General features: G+C 46.6%; 2 protein-coding genes across 11 annotated transcripts in view; one reads left to right on the top strand and one right to left on the bottom strand.

Moving 5' to 3' along the window:
• Nucleotides 1–19,361, bottom strand: part of LOC100970807 (tubulin beta-8 chain-like) — a 61,487-nt gene extending 42,126 nt beyond the window's left edge. For 3 of the 10 annotated variants that reach the window (XM_063595325.1, XM_063595316.1, XM_063595310.1), the window contains exons 1-2: nt 18,328–18,466; nt 17,011–17,114 (exon numbers count right to left, since the gene is read on the bottom strand). The gene's annotated coding sequence lies outside the window, so the exon portion shown is untranslated. Of the gene's footprint in view, nt 1–4,103; nt 4,278–17,010; nt 17,115–18,050; nt 18,181–18,327; nt 18,468–19,248 lie in introns of those variants that run through there. The other 7 variants (XM_063595326.1, XM_063595320.1, XM_063595308.1 and 4 more) reach the window with 6 other exon arrangements.
• LOC134731052 (atherin-like) lies at nt 211–21,848 on the top strand. Its single transcript, XM_063607121.1, has 6 exons — nt 211–284; nt 1,347–1,441; nt 10,490–10,650; nt 11,688–11,772; nt 17,986–18,466; nt 19,097–21,848. Exons 1-6 carry the CDS (start codon nt 211–213, stop codon nt 19,467–19,469), a joined length of 1,269 nt encoding a protein of 422 aa, XP_063463191.1. The 3' UTR covers nt 19,470–21,848.
• Nucleotides 21,849–23,073: the final 1,225 nt, after the last annotated feature.

The following is a 23,073-nucleotide window of genomic DNA, read 5'->3' on the forward strand; positions in this document are numbered from 1 at the left end:
TGTTAGAAAGTATGGCTCCCATCTCATAAACAATTCTGAATCTGCAGCCTGCAAGCCCCAACCTGGGCCTGTCCTTGACTGAGTTTGTTCCCATCAGATATTCATTGCAAAGCTTTTGGGGGACGTAGCACTTGCGTTCTAAGTGGGCTCTGAGATAACTTACTGGGGTTCCACTAGTACCTTGTGAGCCATTGCCACTCCCCCTCTATGATGACCTCGCCCAGGGCTAAGGGGAAAAAGCAGCAGGGCCCCCATGGACCTATCCAAAAGGAGATTAATCCAGGGTACTCAGGAAAATCTGTGTTGGAAATCCCTGAAAAAACATGGAAGCAGCATGGTGTGTGATTCAGTACAAACTACAAAAAACCTGGAGAAACAAGCCTTCCATGTGAGATTCGTGGGAGCTCTGTGACCTTATGCCACCAGCTCTAAATCAGTATTCCCTCACGTGTTTGCATAAACTTAGTGATAATACTTATTGTAATTTAAATTAATTAAAATAGAATAAAATGAAAACTTCGGTTCCCCAGCCTCGAAGGCTGCCGTATCCTACACACAGTGAAGAAGACCCTGCCAGAGAAAGCTCCCCTGGCCCCTGTGGAGAGCCGGGCCTTATGGGAACGCTCTGACACTTGCTGCGTGAACTGGTGACTGCAGAAAGGAAACAGGCTCACATGGCACACGGGAGGGTTGCTCCAGCCCTTTTTGGCTTTCTTGGCAGCAGGATGCTGATCAAGGTACAGCGAAACCTATCAGTTCGAATACACACTGGCAGAACCACCGCAGCCCATGCAAGGCAAGGGCCTGAAAGGGGCAAGAGTGTGGGAGAACCAGCCCCACCCTACTCCCCGCAGACCCAGCTTCCTGCTTGACAAATGTATACAGAGGCTGCTATTTCTCTTTGAAAGCTCCCATGTAGATTTCATTAAAAAAAAAAAAAAACCTCAAAACTCACAAGATTCCCACTTACTTAAAGATCACTGTCATAACCTGGTTAGCAATCATCACACACAGCAGGCCTGCAAAGGGACCAACATCTGCTCAGAGTGAGGGAGCCTGGCCTAGCTCCACTGAACCAGTTTAAGAATCAGACTGAACCAGTTTAAGTATCATTTTAGATCCCAGGTTAGCTTGCTGGAGCTGCCATAACAAAGCACCATAGACTGCATGGCTTAAACAACAGACATTTCTCTCTCACAACCCTGGAGGCTGGAAGTCCCAGATCAAGGTGTGGGCAGGGCTGGTTCCTCCTGAGGCCTCTCTCCTTGGCATGCAGATGCCATCCTCTCCCTGTGTCTTCACACGATCATCCCTCTGTATGTGTCTGTGTCCTCATGTCCTCTTAGGAGGATGCCAGATTGCATCAGGGCCCACCTGGTGACCTCACTTTACACTAATCACCTCCCTAAAGGCCCTGTCTCCAAATCTAGTCCCATCAGGGGTAAGGACTTCAACATAAGAATTTGGGCAGGAGAAAATTCAACCCATAACAGATTCATACCGAGATGTTCAAATCACCTGGGCAAAATTGGGACATTGTTCTCTCTCACAGCAGGACATCATAGGGTTCATTTGTTCAAATGCTGGAACATTCTTCAAACCCTGTCTTAGAATCTCAGAGTAGGGGCCTCAGAGGGCCCCTTAGTGAAACTGCCTCCATGGTGGCTGCACCTGAGCTGCTGCCTTGGGGGTGACACCCCTGGAACTCGCCCCAGAGTCACCCACTTGTCACTAAATGGTGCCATGAGCACAGCCTCCCCAGGCAGAGCTGATTTGATCACGAGCTTTGACTCCTGTGATTGGCCTTGGACATTTTTCTTACCAGTGTGTTATTTTCCTATTCCTATTTGGTATTCTCTAGTGATTCGAGTGCATAGGTAACTAAGTTTCCTGTTTTAATGATATATTTAGGAAATTCTGATATAATTTCAAGTATCTTTAAAAACAATCTACTTAATTGTCAACAACCAAGTGTATGGAAAGTTACGTAAAATCCTGTTTACAGATGAGAGAAGGCGGCTGCTGTGGTGACAGCACACAGTCAGCAAAGAGGTCCAGAGGATGACGTGCAGCTTCCCGGCGGCCTGGAGAGCTCCCCAGGTATCACCCCATCTCGCTTCCATCTCAAGGCTCTGGGCACCCCCCTCTTGCAGACCTGCTTCTATTTCTTTGGACAGTTTGGGAAAATCACACTCTTTAACCCTAAACACTTCGGATCACTTCAAAACAAGATACTCAGAAAAGGGAAACTCTAATCCGTCAACCAGGGAAAGATAGTAACTGTCTAATCGCACAGCATCCCACAGTGAGCAGCCAGCGGGCCGGGACAGAGCAGATGGTGCATCCAGGTGCCTAGACTGCCCCACCTTTGAATTCAGAGGAAAAAAGTCCCAGTTCACTGCAGCAGCATTACTCGGGATAAGGCCATGATCTCATAACCTCTCAGTAGTGGCCGTGGGGTGGGGCTGGCTTCTGGACACCCAGCTCAGCTGTTATCACCTTCTCCCATCCTGTGGGAGGGCGTGTGCGCTGATCACTCCTGGTGTGAGCACAGAGAGGGGTCGACGCGGTCGGTGCTGCTGAAGGCCGCCGTGCATTTGTTCTGTCTAACATACATGCATTGGTCACCCAGGGGGCTGGTAATGGTGAGTGACACAGACACACAGAGGCTGTCGGGTGCTGCTGAGGATGGTGACTGAGTGAATCATGGGCGGTGGGAACAGGCAGCAGGAGGTGTTGCAGGAGAGGCGGAGACCTGTGGCTCTGGGAGCCCTTAGGTGGGAGGAAGGATCAGTGTCTCTTCCAGTTAGGTTTGAAGAATGGTGCAGGACTCCCTGGTGAGCCAGGTGGACATGAGCTCAAGCTCCTGGGCCCGTTGCCTGGGATGCATCCCAAGGCACACACCAGGACCTAACCAGTGTCTTCAGCCTCTGCTAGGAGCTTCCAGTCAGAGTCCCCCTGCACATTCAAACGTGTGACAAGCATTCTCGATGCTTCATCTATGCCCAGGATTTGACTCCAGCCAGTCTTTGCACAGTTGTCCACCTCCCTGTTCACTTTTAAGTCATGGATAACAAAGGGTGGAGATTTGATGGTGTTGCTGTCTTCCGCCAAGTGTGGGATAGCCCACAGGGCCTCTGAGCACTTCACCATCCATTCTCTAGCCATCTCTGTCTGTCCCAGACCCCTCAACCTTTGATCTGCTGCCAGGCAGGAAGACGTTTAACTGATTTTGCAGATTGGGACCAAACAACTTCGGTGGGTGGAACGGCTGGTGCGTGCGCTTCCTTTCCCTCCCCCAGTGTCAGGGCACTGAGGCTGGAGTTGGTGAAGCACTAGGGCTCGTGCAGCAGGTGAGAGGAGGGAAGCTCCTCCCTGGGAGGGACAGGCACCCCTACTCGCCTTCACGGAGCCCTTCTTCAGCTCCCAGTATGTTAGCAGGAGTTTCAGGAAAGAAACAACAGAGGCCATCAAATACACAGATGAAATTTTTAAGTGAAAGGAAATACTGTCCAAAACTTTCATTTTAGAAAGGAAAGAAGCATTTCTAAAGAAGCATTTCTTGTCCCGAGAGACAAGAGGGCCACCCATGGTTGCTCAGCGTGGGCTGCCGACGGCCGCCCGGGTCTGGTGCATGTGGTTTCTTGTCTGCTGTGCACTGAGCACAAACTACATGCCAGGCTCTGCCCTGTGCTTCTAAGACATTATTTTTCAATACTCATGGCAAACTTATCATGTAGATATTGATGCCTCCTTTACAGAGTAGAAAACAGAGGCTCACAATGCTGACAGCTTTGCCCAAGGTGACACGCTAACCTGTGCTTCCCAGGCCTGTGTGTCACCGAGGGTCTTACCACAATGAAGATTTTGATTCAGTCCGTCTGGGTTGGGGCCTGAGATTCTGAATTTCCAAGAAGTTCCAGGTAATGTGAGTACAGGAGGCCCGAGGACTGCCCCGTGAGTAGCAAGTCTCTAAACCAGCATCTCTGCTTATCGTCAGAGAGGTGCACAGGCTGATTCTGCAGGCCTCTCCTGGCTGACGCTGGCCTCGGCACCCAAGAGCAGAGGGAACTGGTCCTGGCTGTGGAGATTCAGGGCCTCACCTGGACTGTGATTCTTGAGGCCATGACCATCACAGGGGCCCATGGGCGGGGCCCTCACACACCTTCCAGGTCACCCTTTCTCTGCCCAGCAGGGTCTCGCTTCTGTACCGAGGTTTAACCCTGTGGCACTGAATATTCACAGCTTTTCACAAACGCATGTCACTGATGAGATTCCTACAATGTGGACCAAAATAAGAGACATCGTTTTTACTGAAACTGACACCACCCCATGATAGACAAAAAAGTAAAAACACTGAGCATTCTGACACTGTCTTGTTGCCTTGTTATTTGAAGAGGCAATAAATGAATCAATAAGATATTTAGGACATTTCAGCTGGCAAACTCAAATATTATTCAGCCGTTGTTATCAAAAGCCAGATTGCACTTAGCCCATAAAATACTGAAGAAAAAAACTGCTATGAATAATATTTTATAATTTCTTGGTGAGCGTTTGATATGTACCTACACAGCACAGCAAAGCATGCCTTTGCCTGTGATTCTACCACACCTCACCAACGCGTTTGTTAAAACAGTCTGCACGGGGCTGTAAATGCTGATGCCAAGGAAAAAGTAAAAAGGAAAACTATATTACCTGGGGGAAGTGGTTTTACTTGATATGACTGAAACAGATGCTGAACAAAACACATCATCTAGAATCAAGAGTATTGGGATTCACAAGTAAATTCATCACAGAAATGTTTCAGACTCTTTCGAGGTATTGCGTCCTTGAGTTATTCAATAATTTGTTGTTAAGGCAGATGGAGGAAAATAAACTTTAGATTCACACAGACCTGGGTTTGGATTCTGTCTCTGATGAATATTTGCTGCGGATGAATATTTCTGGGGAAGTTATGTAGCTAATTTTGAGTTTCTGGATAACAGAGCTTTCCACTAAAGATTGATTTTACAATTATGTACCCAAAATTCTACTCTTCTTTTCTTCTGTTCTTTTTTTTTTTTTAATACTACGATGGTTTTTAGTATGTTCATAGAGCTGTGAAATCATCACATTTTTGTCATTCCCTAAGGGAAACATGCTCATTAGTACTCATTTCCTTCTTTCTTGCACCCACATCGCAAGCCCAGGCAACCATGAATCTACTTTCTACTTCTACGGATTTGCCTATTCTGGACATTTCATATAAATGGGATTATACAATATGTGGTCATTTCCTTAATCCAGTACAGTTTTTCCCATTTGCCTCCTTTGTACTGTTATTGTCAACTATATTACATTTCTGTATGTTATGCGTCCAATAATACAATTCCATACTTATTGTTCTATGCAGTTGCTTTTGAAAACAGGAGAAAATATATGCATTTATACTTTTTTTAAAAAGTACATAATTACCTTTACTACTGCCCTTTTTTTGTGTGTGTGGATTTGAAAATCATATGAGTTCACTTGTTTTCAGCCTGAAGAATTCCTTTAATATCTCATAAAGCAGTTCAGCTAGCAAGAAATTCTCTCCGTTTTTGCTTATCTTGAAATTTCTTTATTTCACCTTCATGTCTGACAGATGGCCTTGCTGGATATAGGATTGTGGATTAATAGTTTCTTCCTCTGAGCACTTTGAATATGTTATCCCACTGCCTTCTGGCCTCCATCATTTTACAGAGAGATCAAGTATTAATCCTACTGGGTTCCCTTCTTTGTGGTGAGCCATTTTATTCTGTTCCTTTCAAGGTTTCTCCTTGTCTTTGTCTTGAACATTTTGATTCTGGTGTGTCTAGGTATGTGTGTCCAGGTGTGTGCATCCAGGTGTGTGTCTAGGTGTGTGTGTCTAGGTGTGTGTGTCCAGGTGTGTGTGTCTAGGTGTGTGTGTCCAGGTGTGTGTGTCCAGGTGTGTGCATCCAGGTGTGTGTGTCCAGGTGTTTGTGTCCAGGTGTGTGTGTCTAGGTGTGTGTGTCCAGGAGTGTGTGTCTAGGTGTGTGTGTCTAGGTGTGTGTGTCCAGGTGTGTTTGTCTAGGTGTGTGCGTCCAGGTGTGTGCGTCTAGGTGTGTGTGTCCAGGTGTTTGTGTCCAGGTGTGTGTGTCTAGGTGTTTGTGTCCAGGTGTGTGTGTCCAGGTGTGTGTGTCTAGGTGTGTCTCTTTGTGTAGAGTTTTTTGGGCTTCTTGAATGTGTAGGTTAACATTGTTCAGCAAATTTGGGAGCTTTTCAGCTATTATTTCTTGGACATTTTTTCTGCTTGGAACTTTTTTTCTGCTTCTTTCTCTCTCACATCTCCTCTGGTACTCTCATTAAAGGTGTCCCAAGCTTCTGTTCATTTTTCTTAATTATTTTTCCCTCTCTGTTTTTCAGGTTGTATAATCTCTATTGACATAACTTCAAGTCTGCTGGTTCTTTCTTCTGACTGCTCCAATTTACTGCTGGGCCCCTGAGTGAACTTTTCATTTCAGTTATTGTTCTTTTCAACTCCACAATTTTTTGTTTTTTAAAATAATTTCTATTTCTTTATTGATATTCCTTATTAGATGGGACATTGTCATCATAATTTCTTTTAATTCTTTTAACATGGTCTCCTTTAGTAACTTGAATACGTTTCTGTGGCTGTTTTGACACTGGCTGTCTTTGTCTGTTAATCCGATGTCTGGAATTTGTCATAGTTTCTGTTGCCCTCTGTTTTCCTGAGCATGGGTCGCACTTTCCCGTTTTCTTGCATTTTTGTGGAAACTGGCATTTTAGGTAATATATCGTAGCAAATCTGGATTGTGACCCCGACCCCCAGGGGCTGCTATTTCTGTGTGATTGCTTGCTTGTTTATTTGATTAGGGACGTAGCTCTGATATTGCTTCTCAGAGGGCACAGCCTTGGACTAGCACACAGTCTCTCTGACCACCTGTGGTATCTATGGTTTCTTCTGGGCTCTCTGTTAAGCTTCTGCTGGTCTGTCTCTCTTTGGTGTCACACACAGCTGTTAACATCCACTAAATGCAAGTGCTCTATCATTTTTTATGATGCCTGGGGCACAAATTGCTCCATAGACTCATCCAGTGAACATCAGGCCCTTTTGTAGGGGCAGAGCGTTGCCAGCTTTTCAAGTCTGCTCAGACCCCTGGAGCTCTTCTCAACAATCTCTCTTCCTTGTTCCCTCTGTTTAAGTTCTATCTAGTCTACCATTTCACCCACTCTTAATTGTTCATCAACAAAATCTCCACTATTTTTGCCAACTTCCTTGGGCTTGAACTTCCGCATGCTGTTCTCCAAGTAAAGTCTGTCACCTCAGGGACATGCTCTGCTCTTAGGTCTCCTCTGCTCCTGGGGACCGTGATCCAGTTCCACCAGAGCGACACCCTTGCTGCACGAGCCAGTAGCTGGGTGGGCATGGTAGCCTCTTGTCTTCCTAGCTTGCCCCTCCAGACATGGAACCTCCACACTGTGAGTGACTTGGTGTGGGGCAATCCAGGCAGATGTGCTCAGTCTGCCACACCTGGGATGGGGCTCCCACCCTCTGAGGACAAGCACAGGCTGAAGCAGGGGAGCCCTAGTCCTCTCAGTTGCAACTTCCTGGAACGGTGCTTCTGCAGTGCACACTGAGAGGGATGAGAGATGCTGGTGGCCTGCCTTCCTGGGGTGAAACCACAGCCCTAGACCAGGAGCCGGGAAGACAGACCACAGCATCTTGTTAGCTGGACCTTCCTGGAGCAGAGCTTTCATCACAATGCACTTTGAGGGTGGGGAGCGGTGGATTGTGGCTCTGATACCACTGATCCTTACTGTTCTTACTGAGAGTTGATTATTTATTTGAGTAAATATTTATCCACCTGCTGTATGCCTTTAGGATAATTTCTAGTTTTAAAAAAATGAATGTTCGGCGGTTAAATGGTTATTTCCTTGGATAGAGGGCCTGCCAAGCTCCTCACACCACCATTCCAGAAGCTCTCCTCTGCTGCTTATTTTTGAAAATAAAATTTTACTGGAACATCCAGACATGCTCATTCCTTTATATATTACCTACCCACGTCTTCACCCTTCAACAGCAGAGTTGGTAATTGCAACAGAAACTGCATGGCCCGTAAAGCTTAAAACAGTTATCCGGCCCTTTACAGAATTTTTTTCCACTGCTTGTCCTAGATAATAATTTGATACAAATTTGTGCTCATTTGTTAATTCAAAAATGCGTAACTATTTATATGCTGGGATAAACCAAAGAGACACAAAGTTTCATCCCTCAGGAGATTTCAGGTTAGAAGAAAAGATCATTTTTAGTCAAAGAGACCACAAACATAGGCCAGGCTTGGTGGCTCAAGCCTGTAATCCCAGCAGTTTGGGAGGCTGAGGCAGGAGGATCACTTAGAGTTTGAGACCAGCCTGGGCAACATAGTGAGACCCCGTCTCTACGAAAAATTAAGAAAAAAAAATTGACCACAAATATAAGTCAGACCACGACTATAATAGATATGGCCTAAGAGATATTCCCTGACTCAGGAAGATGCGGCAGACATGACGAGGAGACTATACTCAAGAAGACTCCCATGAAGAAGTGAAAATGGAAGCTAAATTCTGAAGGATAAGCCAGCATTAGCAAGGCCAAGAAGATCCCTCAGGAGCTGACCCTGTGACAAGGATTGGAGTGCAGGCTGTTTATTTCCAAGAGCGAGGAAGATGGCCAACAAAGGGTACGCTTAAAACCAGTCACCACTGTGGGCAGCTGGAGCCTTCTGCCACTGTCAGACTCTGGGAGCCAATGCAAACAACAAAAGCAAAAACAAACACCCAAAAGAGTGCACCTGAGATGTATTCACCCCAGAGGGTGAGGAGACGGATAGATGTCCGTAACCAAGGTCTCCTGAGGGCTGTGCCCTGACGCATTTATTCCCCGGAACTTTTGCCTGTGGATGGAGCCGGTGGCAGCAGATTGGGTTTTAGCTGCGGGACAAAGACCTTGGACAAGGAACTGGGGGCACTGGCCCCTGGGAGCTGGCTGGGGGGGCACTGCAGTGCCACGTGTAGAGAATATGGGCAAGGCCCCAGCAGTGGACATTATGGAGGTACTCCAGGCAGAGGGAGTATCACCAGCAAAGGCCCCGTGGCAAGGGAAGGCCACAACCAGGGTCCAAGAGAAGTGGGCAACAGCAGAGCCACGTGGAGCCAGGGACTTAGTGAACATAGGCCCCTCGTTTCCTGGCACGTGAGACGGTGTCCTTGGTTATCCTGCCCTAGAACATGCTTAAAGGTGTCCTATAGTCACTTAAGAATTCAGCCAATACTGTAGTGCCTGTGAGCATCAGATGTTTCATTATTTAAACTCCAAGTATTCTTGTATGTATTCATTTCATTAGTAAGAAAAATACTGGTCAAAAGGTGAGAGGAATTGCCCGTATCACACAGCTTGTAGAGCTGCAACCACCACAACTGAAGCATCAAAAGGAAAGGAAATCGTGAACAAAAGTCCACGATGCCTCCAGCACACGCACAGGGTCTTTAATTCACACCTTCCCCACGGACTGGGCTGAAAGGATAAGCTCCACATTCGCAGCATATCAGTGTATTTTTTCATTAAAGATGATTCAGTACTTGCAAGGGTCATTTCAGCAGCTGCAGGCCAAAGGATGGAGTCTCTTGTCCCTTCCTAAGAGGAGCACGGTCATGTGGATCCCTGCACCCTGCCTCAGTCTGAGGAATGCATTCTTCATTCTGTGCCAGGCTTCCTAATTAAGGGACAGCTCAGATGCCACCTCCCGCACGGCAGAAGGATGGAGTCTCTTGTCCCTTCCTAAGGATAAGAGGAGCACGGTCATGTGGATCCCTGCACCCTGCCTCAGTCTGAGGAATGCATTCTTCATTCTGTGCCAGGCTTCCTAATTAAGGGACAGCTCAGATGCCACCTCCTGCACGGCAGAAGGATGGAGTCTCTTGTCCCTTCCTAAGGATAAGAGGAGCACGGTCATGTGGATCCCTGCACCCTGCCTCAGTCTGAGGAATGCATTCTTCATTCTGTGCCAGGCTTCCTAATTAAGGGACTGCTCAGATACCACCTCCCGCACGGCAGAAGGATAGAGTCTCTTGTCCCTTCCTAAGGATAAGAGGAGCACGGTCATGTGGATCCCGGCACCCTGCCTCAGTCTGAGGAATGCATTCTTCATTCTGTGCCGGGCTTCCTAATTAAGGAACAGCTCAGATGCCACCTCCTGCACGGCAGAAGGATGGAGTCTCTTGTCCCTTCCTAAGGATAAGAGGAGCATGGTCATGTGGATCCCTACGCCCTGCCTCAGTCTGAGGAATGCATTCTTCATTCTGTGCCAGGCTTCCTAATTAAGGAACAGCTCAGATGCCACCTCCTGCACGGCAGTCACCCTTGACCGTCCCAGGCTGGGTCAGGTGCCCCGGCTCTCTCTATGCTTCCCCAGCACTCTGCATTGGGCTCTTTTTTACCCTTCATCAGGCTGCGTGGGACATAGCCTGATCCCGGATCCTGGCTGTGAAGTCAGCCGCGTGGCTTCGGCGGCACACCATCGTGGCCGTGGGCTGGCTGAGCGCTCAGCTCCTCAGCACCTTGGAGACACCTTGGCCCTGCTCGTGGTCCTGCTGTGGGGCACTGGTCAGGTGAGGGTGGGGGGTTTGCAGTGATTAAAATACTCCATTACCCGGGTATGCAATCCGTTCAGATATTGGCAGGTGATCCAAGTCAGGCCAAATAAAATTTGCCCTGAGAGTTTATGAACACTGAGAGATAAATTATGAGTCTTTCTCTAGGGATCTTGCTACAAGGGATAAATGGATGCTGCTTTCAGGAAGCCTTATGAAACAGAGAATAGTGAGAACAAAATATAAAGAGAAGCAGAGACAAGAAGACAGAGAAGTGGACGGAAAGATGCAGGGATGGATGAATGGGTGGGTGAACAGGGGGTGGAGGGATGGGGGAGGGAGGAAAGGAGAGATGAAGAGGTGGATGGAGGGATGGGCAGATGGATGGGGAGGGAGGCAAGGGAGAGGGATGGAGGAAAGTAGAGATGAAAGGATGGATGTGCACACGGATCAATGGATAAAGACATGGGTGAGTGGGTAGGTGGGTGGATGGGTGGATGGAGGGAGGGAGGGAGAGTTGGATAGATAGGTGGGTGGATGGATAGGTGGATGAGCAGCAAAGAAACAGTTTCTGACAAAATTATTTAAACTTGTATATCTAGTTATGACTTCAGCTAGAATCTTTCACTAGATTTTTATGATGTGAGCCAATAAATCCCCTTTGGATTCAGCTAGTTTTGCTAGGTTGCTTGCTACCAAAAAATTTAAAATTTGCGTAATATATGCTCCTCTCTCTCTTGAATTCCCTGCTTTGCCACTCGGCTCGTATCTGGAACCGTCTCCCTCACTGCTGGCTATCTCTAATCCCCTCCTTTTCCTTGGCCCTCATGCTCTTAACCACGCCTTCTTTCCTGTAGGAACTGTGCTTCTATAGGAAACCGTCATTCCACTCGCTTGAGACTATGCTGGGGAACAACAGCAGTTCCAAACTTGCCCACAGCCCAGGAGCGACGTGCACGGAAGCAGGAACATCCTGCACCTTCATCACAAGGACTGACTAATGGTGGTTCCCTTTAGCTACAGATGACTCCAACCTTCCCACTCTCACCCTTTAGATGACAGTCTTCCCCCTGATCTCCACACCCAGCTCCCTCACTCCCAGCTCCACACTTGCTTCCTGGTTGGTCCTGGTGGGCCCTGGTGGGTCTATGGGACTCAGCAGGCACCTGTGCTGATGGTTTCTGGGTTCCTGGATGTTTGCTGCTGGTGCCGCTTCTCATCTTTCTCATGAACATTTCCAACTGCACCACGATCCCACTGAGACACCTCTCAGGGAACTCATTGTGTGGAGAACTGAATGCTTCTCCTCCTGCATCCCATAATGCAGACAGTGGCTTCTCCACCCTCCCAGGCCCCAGCCCCCCAGCCCAGAAACCCCTCAGTCCTTTGTCTCCTCTCCTAAATCAACAAGCCCTGTTGGCTCTTGCCAGTGAAGTTCCTCTCACTCTTTGGCCTGCCTGTCACTGTCCAGTCCTCGTTAATTCTTGCCGGATTTCCTGTGACCATCTCTTAGCTCCAGGCATCATCTTGCCTCCAGCTTCACCCCCACACAGCAGGGACCTGTCTCCTGCAAGCCTCGCTGTCACCGCACCCTGGACGTACATGAGGGCCTGTGTCTTTCACAGCAAAGTCCAGACCTCCTGATGGTGAGCGCAGCCCTTCGTGATCTGCCCCTGACACTCAGCCTCTCATTCTCAGCTCCTCATACATGTCTCACCAGAGCCATATGCTTTGCATCTTGGATATTATTTTCAGGAAATTGCCGCAAACCAAGCAGTGGGACCAGGGACAGTCGGTGACTTCTCTGGTCCTGTCTTTCCTTATCGATAAGATGAAAGGCTTAGACAAGGCCACCTCTATGGAGCCTGGCCAATTTGCCCCACTGGGTTTCCTTTTGATATACTTAATGACACTAAAAAACCTATTTAAAGGTACAAATTCTGGGAGAGGGAAAGAAACAGCAAAATGCAAATTCTACCAGTTCACCAAACCCAACTTAAGTCTTCTTCAGGAGCACAATGCAGCTGCCGCCCACCCAGGCCTGCCAGGAGCCTGCAATGAAGTTAATTATTAGACCTGAGGGCATTTGAGTGGAGTGGGACTCCCAGCACACTGAGGAGGCAAGAAAAACCTGAAGTAAAAAGACAGCTAAGCTAAGACACCTGATAGATGTTAAGTCAGGAACAATCCCCCGGAAAGTAAGTTAGGAATGTAGAAAATTTTTCCAAGTTGCTCACTTGAATCGTTTCCAAAATGGTTTGACTTTTTCCTTAATGAAATTGTCATGATAGGTGGGACATAACTTTGGATTTGAGTTCATAATATCTCTTAAAATCAATTAGAATAATAAAGTCATATATGTTTCTGGCAAGTTAGTGTGCAAATATCTGGCTCTAAAACCTACTGTCAGCTGAGGCCAGGTGCAGTGGCTCATACCTGTAATCCCGGCACTTTGGGAGGCTGAGGCGGATGGATCACCTGAGGTCAGGAGTTGGAGACCAGCCTGGCCAACATGGTGAAACCGTGTCTCTACTAAAAATACAAAAATTAGCCAGGCATGTGGCGTGCACATGTAGTCCCAACTACCCGGGGGGATGAGGCAAGAGGATTGCTCTAAGGTGGAGGTTGCAGTGAGCCGAGATCACGCCACTGCACTACAGCCTGGGCGACAAAGGAAGACTCCATCTAAAACAAAACAAAACAAAACAAAACTAAACAAAACAGAACAAAACAAAACAAAACAAAACTTACTGTGAGCTGAAAGAACTCTGGCCATCGAACCTGCCTATGCCCATGACCATCAAACCTGCTCACGCCCATGTCCATGTGGACCCCACCCCAGGGCCAGCCTCTCCGGAGCCCCAGACACTGCAGGACAGAAACAGGAGAGCAGGAAACAGCAGGAAAGGAAAAGGAGGAATGAGAGAAGAAAAAAATGAGGGAGGAAGGGAAAGAAAAGAATCAGCCCAAGTCTCCATGCCCTGTCCTAGTGACGTGACGGACTAGCACTTGGGCAAGGTTGGAGAGTGGAGGGTGTGTGCTGAGGGGGGCAGCGCGGGTTTAGCAGGTGAGGGAGCTGACCATTCTCAGCCCTTCCTGAGTCACCCTGGAGACCAGGCCGTTTAAGGACACCTCACAGCCCCTCTCCACGGCGACTTGGCGGGAGGAGCCCTGCCGCAGCTCTGAGTCTTCTCTGCACTCACCAGCCTTTTTTCCCTCATAGCCAAAGTCACGCAGCTTAATGTTGACACAGCTCTTCCGACTTTACAGGATGCTTGTCGTTTTGGAACCACTTTACCTACCCCGAGGGAGAAAAGCAGCTAAAACCAACAACGGAGGCATTTTATTCTTGAAGACACTGAGAAAGGTGGCAAAGGCCTGGCTGTGGAGAGAAGAAACAAGGGGCGCCCTCTCCTCCCTCTTCTGTTTCTCTCCACACTGTGGCTCCCACTAAAACACATTTAAAGCCAGTTCTTGAAGGGGTTTCTCCATAACTGATGTGTCAGTTTTGTCTGACAATTCATTTTTCAAATAATCATCCATTTGGGAAGTCCTTTTTTGTAAAATTCACATTCTAAGAGAAATTTTAAAAAACGAAATCCTCTAAAACACGGATATATCTACAAGAAGACAGCACCACAAGACGCTATCAGGTCCCATGACTCAGCCCTAGATAAGCTCTTCGAAATAGGAGGGAGCTCATCTGCCCAACATCTCATCAGTTTCAGTAACGACTCCCAATCCAAGCCTGTCAATTAATGATAAACTGCTGTTTATGTAATGAAACACACAGATTTTTCTGACTTACCGCTTCTACATAGATTCATCGTGTTTATTTATGACTTCTTCAAGAAAGACAGAGATTGAGGTATTGCAGTCACTGCTGCAGAAATAATCAGTATTTAGCATTTGGACGGCACTTTCCTTGACAAACACCTCACTACCCGTCACTTAATTTAAATTTATCACTAAAGTGCCAGCGGCTTTTAGAAGCTAGCCATTGCCCTGCCCCCAAGTCTGTCATCACACTTCACTGTCAGAGAGAAGCCTCTGAAAATGGAAAGATCCCGGTATGGCCCCCTGTAGGATGGAGCTCAGGTGCTCTGGTTTCTAGGCCCCATCACCATTGCTGAAGCAGGGAGTTACAACTTAAAATCTAATTTAGAATTACATTCACTATGAAGAACCGAATTATTTTAATTACTGAGCTGATAGCCTGCTTGTGACCTGCAATGACTGAAGGACATTTTTAAACATAAGACAAAGCAGAAAAGTCATAGGCATGTCCGCGTGTACCCTAGGAAAGAGAAACTCCTCCTCCAATGAATAAATGTAAGTGAATAGAAATAAAGTTGCTTTCTAATTACATCCCACAGACCCAGCCTGCAAGAGAGAGGTCCAAAACCAGTTGCCACTCACCATATAAAGAGCCAACCCAGGGAGGGAGCACATGTGTCCCTGACCTCTGTCCCAGGCTGGAGAACGGACTGTCCCCTCTGGGAAAACCTGACCAGACCAAGAGAAAATGCTGACGGATACAGAGAGCTGAGAGCTGCCAAGGGAGACTGCGCGGCCCGGTCACCCCACAGCAGCCCCATGTGAACAGATGGTCAGGAGTCAACAGGAGGATGAACCATGAAGGACAGAGATCAAAACAGGAAAAGGAAAACAGACCAAAGACAGGTGGAGAGCAGGAAGGAATTCCAGTAACTGTAAATACTGTCTTCAGAGAGAAAAGATACGTCACCACTAAAGAACTGGAAGTCATGAAAAATAAACAGTTAAAAAAAGAGGATCTGGGAACTTAAACTCTGAAACAATTTTTAAATTCCATAATACTTGTACTAGATAAAGTTGGTAAACCTCACAGAAAGTAAATCAACAACAAAAAGAGATCTAAAAGGTGAAAAATAGGAGAAAAAAGTATAAGAAAATTGGAGAAGTGGTCTGGAACGTTCAACACCAGAAATAATGTGTTCAAGGAAGAGACAAGATAAAAGACTGAGAAGAAAAAATTATCAATCAAAGAATTCCAGAAAATGTCTTAGTGTTTTACTCCATTTGTACTGCTCCAACAAAATACAGGAGACTGAGTACTTTATAAAAAACAGAAATTTATCTCTCACAGTTCTGGAGGCTGGGAGTCCAAGATAAAGCACCAGTGGGCTCAGTGTCTGGCAAGGGTTGGGACTCTGCTTCCCAGATGGTACCTTGTGGCTGGGCCCTCACGCGGCAGGAGGTGAAAAGGTAAAAAGGCAAACCCAGGCCCTCAGCCCTTCCTTAAGGGCACTGATCCCACTGTGAAGGCTCTGCCCTTGTGACTTAACCACGTCCTTCAGGCCCCACCTCTCAATACTATCACCTTGGCCATTAAGTGTGAACATATGAATTTGAAGGTACACTTTCAGACCATAGCATTCAGAACGCAACACAGGTTTCCAAATGAAAAGAGCTAGCACAGAGATAAAAATGAACCTACATCATATTGTCCTGCAATTTCAGAAAGCCAAAAATGAAGAAAAGACCCTCAATGCTTCAAGATAATAAAGAAAAAAGAAGTGTATTGCTTGAGGATGGGGGACGAGATTGCGATTGAGCTTCTCTAGAACAACATAGGAGGCAAGCGGAAAATGAAACAGTGTTTTCAAAATTCAGAGAGAGCTTTAAATCCAAAATATATTCTATAACCAGAGAAACTGTTAGTCAAGTAACATGTGAAGAGAAATCCTTATTTCCTATACACTCATTCTCCTGGAGGAATTAAACAAACAAACAAAAAAGTGTGATCCAGGAAACAGCACTGCAGTGCAGGTGAGAGGTGAAAAGAGTGTTCAGGATTAAGGTGAAGACGGAGCTCAGATGCTGCACACCTGTACTGCATGCCCATATAATACACCTACACAGCACACCTGCACAATATACCTGCATACCACCCCTATACAGCACACCTGTACAATACACCTGCATGGCACACCTACATAATATACCCCCACAATACACTTTCACAGCACACATGCATAATACACCTGCATAGAACACCAGCACGGTACACCCACACAGCACACCACTCAGCATTCTTAGTTTAAAAATAAGTTTTACTTTAAAGGTAATAGTACACACATAAATTGTTGTTAAAATCGACAGTAACAAAGAGAAGTAACAATACTAATAGCCTGTCACAAACTGATTCTTAATAACCTATATAAACAAACATTAAGCCCGGGTGCCGGGTGGCTCATGCCTGTTATCCCAGCACTTTGGGAAGCCGAGGCAGGCAGATCACTTGAGGCCAGGAGTTCCAGACCAGCCTGACCAACATGGTGAAGCCCAGTCTCTACCAAAAATACAAAAAAATTAGCCGGGTATATTGGCACGCACCTGTAATCCCAGCTACTTGGGAGGCTGAGGCAGGAGAATCCTTGAACCCAGGAAGCAGAGGTCGCAGTGAGCCGAGATCATGCCATTGTGACAGGAGAGAAACTCTGTCTCAAAAAAAAATTATATGTTTACAACAGGTGCATTCCTCCTCTTGCTTTCTGAGGACGCCCTGCTATGTAGCTGAGTAGTCGCTAATAAACTATCTTAACTTCACTATACTCTGTGACTTGCCAAAAGGTCTTTCCCATGTGAAATCCAAAAACCTGTTCTTGGAGTCTAGGACAAGACCCATTTTATAATGACAAAACTATACAAATTCTAGAGGAAAACATGGAAAGAAAGCTATGTGACCTTGCGTTTGGCCATGAGTTTTAACACGACACTATCAGAGGCATTTGAACCCCTCCTCTATATGAACTCCAGGGTGGTTTATGTTCCACTGGCTAAGAGAAAGTTTTCTTCAAAAATGTGACATGATTTGAGGTCAAACATTAATATCAAGTAAACTCAAAAGATTGAGAAGCTAGCATTAGTTCTGGGAAAACCAGAAGTGTGCCTTTTTTTGGAAATAATCATTGGTAGCACAAACTTAAGAATCTCCAAAGGAAATATAAATGAGTTATTAACTTACAGTTTTCACCAATTAAGATATAAATGAAGTTAATGAAATCCGGAAATACAATTTCACTGTTTTTAATGTTCATTAAAAAAAAAAAATCCTTATCAAATAGCCCCAGTAAGTCACCAATTAAGTCTTTACTACTTAAAAGCAAAATCCACCTATGTCCTGAACACTATCCACTTTACAAGCCTCATTATATGTACTGGAGACAAAATTCAGAAATAAATAAATATACATGTACATGTATACAAATATATTTCAAATTAAAAAATACTTTTAGAGAGTGGTATGTATTACATTTAGAAATTAATAACGAAGTAAATTATGGGATGTCATCCACGCCTGTCCCAAAGGTACCGAATTTAGAAATCATCTCAGGTGCGGAGCAGGACAGGTTGAAAATACGAATGACACGAACCCGCGCGGAACAGCTGCCGGCGCGGTGTCCAGGGCAGCACCCCGCCCGGTCCCGGCCCCTCCAGCCCCGGGCCCGACCCCTACTAGGCCTCTGCCTCGACGCGAACGCGGAGCCCGAGCGCGCGTCACGCCGTGTGGGGCCGAAGAGGCGGAGTGCGGGCTCGCGAGGGTCCCCGCCCCACTCTCGCTCCCGCCAGCACCTACGGACTCGCGTCCCCGCCGCGCGCCGACTCGGGAGCAGCACCGCCCCCGGCACAGGAGCCTCACGCGCCTCTTACCTAACAGGAAGTTGGGTGGAAGCAGCGCGGACCCACGGCGCACCGAACGCTCTCAAACAGAACCCGACGCAGACACGCGCTTTCAACCGGCGGAGACACCGGCAGGGCCAGAAACGCGCGCAGCGGCGGCCGGAGGTCGGTAAGCGCCCCGCCCCCGGCCCGGCCCCGGCCCCGGCCCCGGCCCCGGCCCCGGCCCCGGCCCGGCCCCGCCCCGGCCCGAGACCCCGCCCCGCCCCGGCCCCGCCCCTGCCCGGCCCCGCCTTTTTCTCTGCCTCCCCTCCCTGCACGTACGGGCCCCGCCCCTCGCGCGACGTGTTTTGTTGACCGGGAAACGGGTTCTCCGGAGCCAAGGTCCGCTCGGGTGAGTGCCCTCCGCTTTTTGTGGCCAAACCCAGCCACGCAGTCCCCTTCCTGCGGCATCCTCCACACCCGGGGCCTGCTGGTCTCCGCGGATGTCACAGGCTCGGCAACCGCCCTCCTGTCGGCGGGGAGTCCCGCGACGCCCGGAAATGCTCCGGAGCCTGTCGCTCAGCTGCCAGATCTGCGTCTGTGTCCGGTTCCGTCACTGAGGTCGCCCCTGTCCGGCCCTTCCTCCCTAGGTCTCTTCACCGTCCGCCCATCCTGTCGCGCGCCGCGTCAGGTCCCCATTCGGCATGTGGCTTGTCTTCCGTCGTCCCCACCCTCGCCCCTCTTGGCCCCTCAGGGCAGCCCTGGGATTCGGCAGACGCCAGTCCTCCCTGAGATGCTTCCCCATCCTTCCCTCCGCCAGGCCCTACGTCTCCGCAAACCCCACGCTTCGGGGTGGCCGCCTCAGACAGGACCCTGAGTCCGAGACTGGGGTAGGGGACCTGCCCGATCCTGTAACAACCCTCGTGCTTCTGCGCAATCGCCTCCCACTAGCGGTGAGTGTTGGGTGTTTACCTTCCCGGTGTCCCACTGAGAAGCGGGCTCTTCCTTGGCGGGGGCTTCTTCATTGCCTCGCTGTGGATGTCGAGGTGGGGCAGGAGAGTGAGGAGAAAACAGAGAGGAGGGAGGTAGAGCCAACGAGCGGGAAAAGGGGAGGGAAGTTTAGATGGGAAGTGGATGGGTCTGAGGAATTTGAACACACACTGACAATGAAGGAGAGTGACCTGAGCAAGTAGTAGTGGGGTAAATGGAAATAGACAAAATGGGAATCAGCAGCGATATGGAGGACAGAATACAATGAGGAGGCCTTGACCGTCAGTAGCAGAGAGGGCAGCAGAAGCCTAATTCCCAAATTCCTTAGATGGTTTTCTGATTTCCAAATTAGTTTCCCTTTTAAATTTATTGTGTCAGGTTCAGCTTATGAGGCCTCAATACTTTTCAGTCTTAATTGTATACTGAAAATACTTTCTGTTTACTAAATACTTTTTACATTAATTCAGCGTGCACTTCGTAAGGATATTGATGATTTGAGTTAGTTTAGTATTCAACAGCTTCCTCTATTCCTTTATATGATCTCTGTATTTAATGGCTGTGGCATAAAGTTTCCAACTAAGTATAAGTATCAAGTTTTCTTTGTGCTGTTTTCTGAAAATATTGAAGGATGACCTGGATTGTCCTAGAACTTTGTTCCAACAGATTACATGTGTTCATAATGAATAAATTGCTCAAAGATATTTCCAAAGCTCACCTTTTATGTTTTTCAGTTCCAATAATTACATCTTTTTAGGTTTATATTTTTTGATGACTTAATGTGATGTTCTGGAGAAGACAAATGCTTTTAATCAATATGATTAAAACCGTGAAAGACAAATCGCTGTTACTTGAGAGTGTGACATATGATCTGAAATCTTTAGGGGGCAGGGATGTTAAGGGAAAACTGCCGCTATCGTATCAAGGTCATGCCATTCCTGTGAAGCTGGTGCTGGTTACTCTCTACTGGCTTCTGTTCACCTTTCCACCGGCCCCAAGACACACACATAGTGACACAAGGCAGTGGATAGGGAAAGAGCAAGACTTTATAAAGTAAGCACAGAACAAAGGTATCTTTCTAATGAGGAGGAGGTGTTGGTTCTGGGAAGGAAGCTTGGGATTTGGGTATTCAGGATCCAGAAGTGAGAGAGCCTGGGAAGTTCAGGAACCAGAGAAAGAAAAAGACTTGCCCATTCTCACCCATGAAGCTGTGCTCAGCAGGTACTAGCAGAGACTTCAGGCTCTGTGACTAAAAGGGGTCAGACCAGTTGATATACCCACAGCTGCCATGTAAGGATGTGTGTGGACTTCACTAGGGAAGAACGGTGTTATGAAAGAAGGGGCAGAAAAACTCACCTGTTGGTCTCCATGTAGACGTTTATTGTCCTGAATTCCTGGAGGTTCAGTGAAAAGCAGAAGATTGTCTTTTACACATGTTGAGTTATACCCCCATATATGTGGTTGTGGTAAAGAAAGAGGATGTGTTGATGAGAGGTCCTGAAATGCATTTTCCTAATACTCAGCAGGGGCTTCTCAAGAAGGATCTTCCCTAAGAAAGAAGCTCAGAAAACAAAAATGGAAAAGGATTAGATATGGCACTTTCACTGGAAAAAGTCATGTTATTCATTGATTGTTTTGTCATCTCCCTCCTTAAGTGTTGTTTTTAGGATGTGGTCATCTCTGACCCTGCCTAACACATTTCCCAACTCACCCATAGCCTTCCCTTAACGTCCTCCTATCTTCACACTATCACACTGTGACCCAGTGAATTCGAACTTGCGAAGTTCCATTCGGGGGGTCATATGGGAAGGGCTTCACACCCAGACATAGATTATAGATGGGAAGTGGGCCACATGGTGTCAGTGAGGCAAGTATGGATCGTTTAGGGACAATGCACTGTCAGATCTTTCTTGACCATGATTAGAGAAACTGTGCATATTAGTAGTGAATTAATGTCAGGAATACCTGACAAATCCTGGAAAAGAAGATTGATGAGAGGAAATGTGTTCTGCCCAACTGTATAATGCATTTGAAGCTTAAAACAATGAATCAGTATTGATCTGGTCACAAAATATTAATGATTTGAATTAAAAAGAAAAGTTTAGAAAATGATAGCTTTGACAAATTAAGGTAGCATTTCATCCACATGATGGAGTGTGTTTTATTCAGTAATTGATTTAAAAATGGAATCAACCTAAGTGTCTAACAGGAGGGAGTTTTATAAATTGTTCACAGAGCATCTGTTCCAAGGAGACCTTGATGTTCATAGATTTGTAAAGAATGCTGCTTACTAGCACACTGACTCCTCTGCAAATGTCTGAGGGTTCCTCCACTTGGGGCAAGTTGGGGGTTTGATCGCAGAGTAAATAAATGGTGCATTTTATAATGTAATATATTCTAGCAAGATGCAGCCCACAAACTGTATAGATACTCTTATGTACCACGTAAAGTTCATCTACTACTTTAACCAGAACTTGATACTGTATGTATGTTTTTTTTTAGATTTGGATAAAATGACAACTCATTGTTATTTCCAGTTCACAAAGTAATTGTGAGGCTGAATAAATTTTATTATTTTATAGACATATATGTAAAATGAATTTTTCTATGAAACTCATTTTTGATGTATATTAGATGCTATTTTATATTCTGTAGCTTAATTATATGTACGCACACACAAACACACACTTCGGTGTCTTATTATGTTTCTGCAGTGAAACCAAAATCCTTCCTTCACGTCCTTTGATTTTGTTTTCCTCAGGAAGGCAGGAGCTATTGTATATGATAAAATATTATGTTTTATTCAGTCCACTTATGAAATTGTTTAACATTGTTATAAATATTTATATAACTTATTTTAAATTTCCAAATAACATAGGTTACATGAAATTTGACAACTTAATTTTTTTCTTTTCACAACTATTTTGACTGTACACTCACCAAAAATCAAAATTTAGACAAAATTGACTTTTAGACTAATTCTCATTTTTTACATGTAAAAGACCACATGGGACTTTTAAGTCTAGGTTGCCCTGAGTCTACAGTCACAGAGGTTTTATGTCACTATGTCCTCCATTCTAATAATATGATTTTCAGGCTTTATTCATGTCATTTTTACATCCTCATTAAGTTTTAAAATTTATTTACTTGAGTCTACAAATTTATTTCAAATCGTAGTCATAATATTTGGCTGTTGTAAATAGACACTGATTTTGTGTGTTTGCTTTTTTTAAGGACTAATGTTGCTGGACAGGCAGGTATTAGAGACAGGGTGGATCTGCTGGACAGGAAGGTAGTATAGAGAGGGTGGATCTGCTGGCCAGCCAGGTAGTGTAGATGGCGTGGATCTACCGGCCAGGCAGGTAGTGTAGACAGGGTGGATCTGTTGGGTAGGCAGGTAGTGTAGACAGGATGGATCTGCTGGACAGGCAGGCAGTATAGACAGAGTTGATCTGCTGGACAGGCCGGTAGTATAGACAGGGCGGATGTGCGGGCCAGGCAGGTAGTATAGAAAGGGCGGATCTGCTGGACAGGCAGGTAGTGTAGACAGGGTGGATCTGCTGTCCAGGCAGGTAGAGTAGAGAGGGTCAATCTGCTGGACAGGAAGATAGTAAAGAGAGGATGGATCTGCTGGGCAGGCAGGTAGAGGAGATAGCATGGATCTACTGGCCAGACAGGGTGGACGTGCAGGATAAGCAAGTAGTGTAGACAGTGTGGATCTGCTGTACAGGCAGGTAGTGTAGATAGCGTGGATCTGCTGGCCAGATAGGGAGTATAGACAGGGCGGATCTGCTGGTCAGGTAGGTAGTG

Source organism: Pan paniscus, chromosome 1 (assembly GCF_029289425.2).
Source record: "Pan paniscus chromosome 1, NHGRI_mPanPan1-v2.0_pri, whole genome shotgun sequence".
NCBI classification, from domain to species: domain Eukaryota; kingdom Metazoa; phylum Chordata; class Mammalia; order Primates; family Hominidae; genus Pan; species Pan paniscus.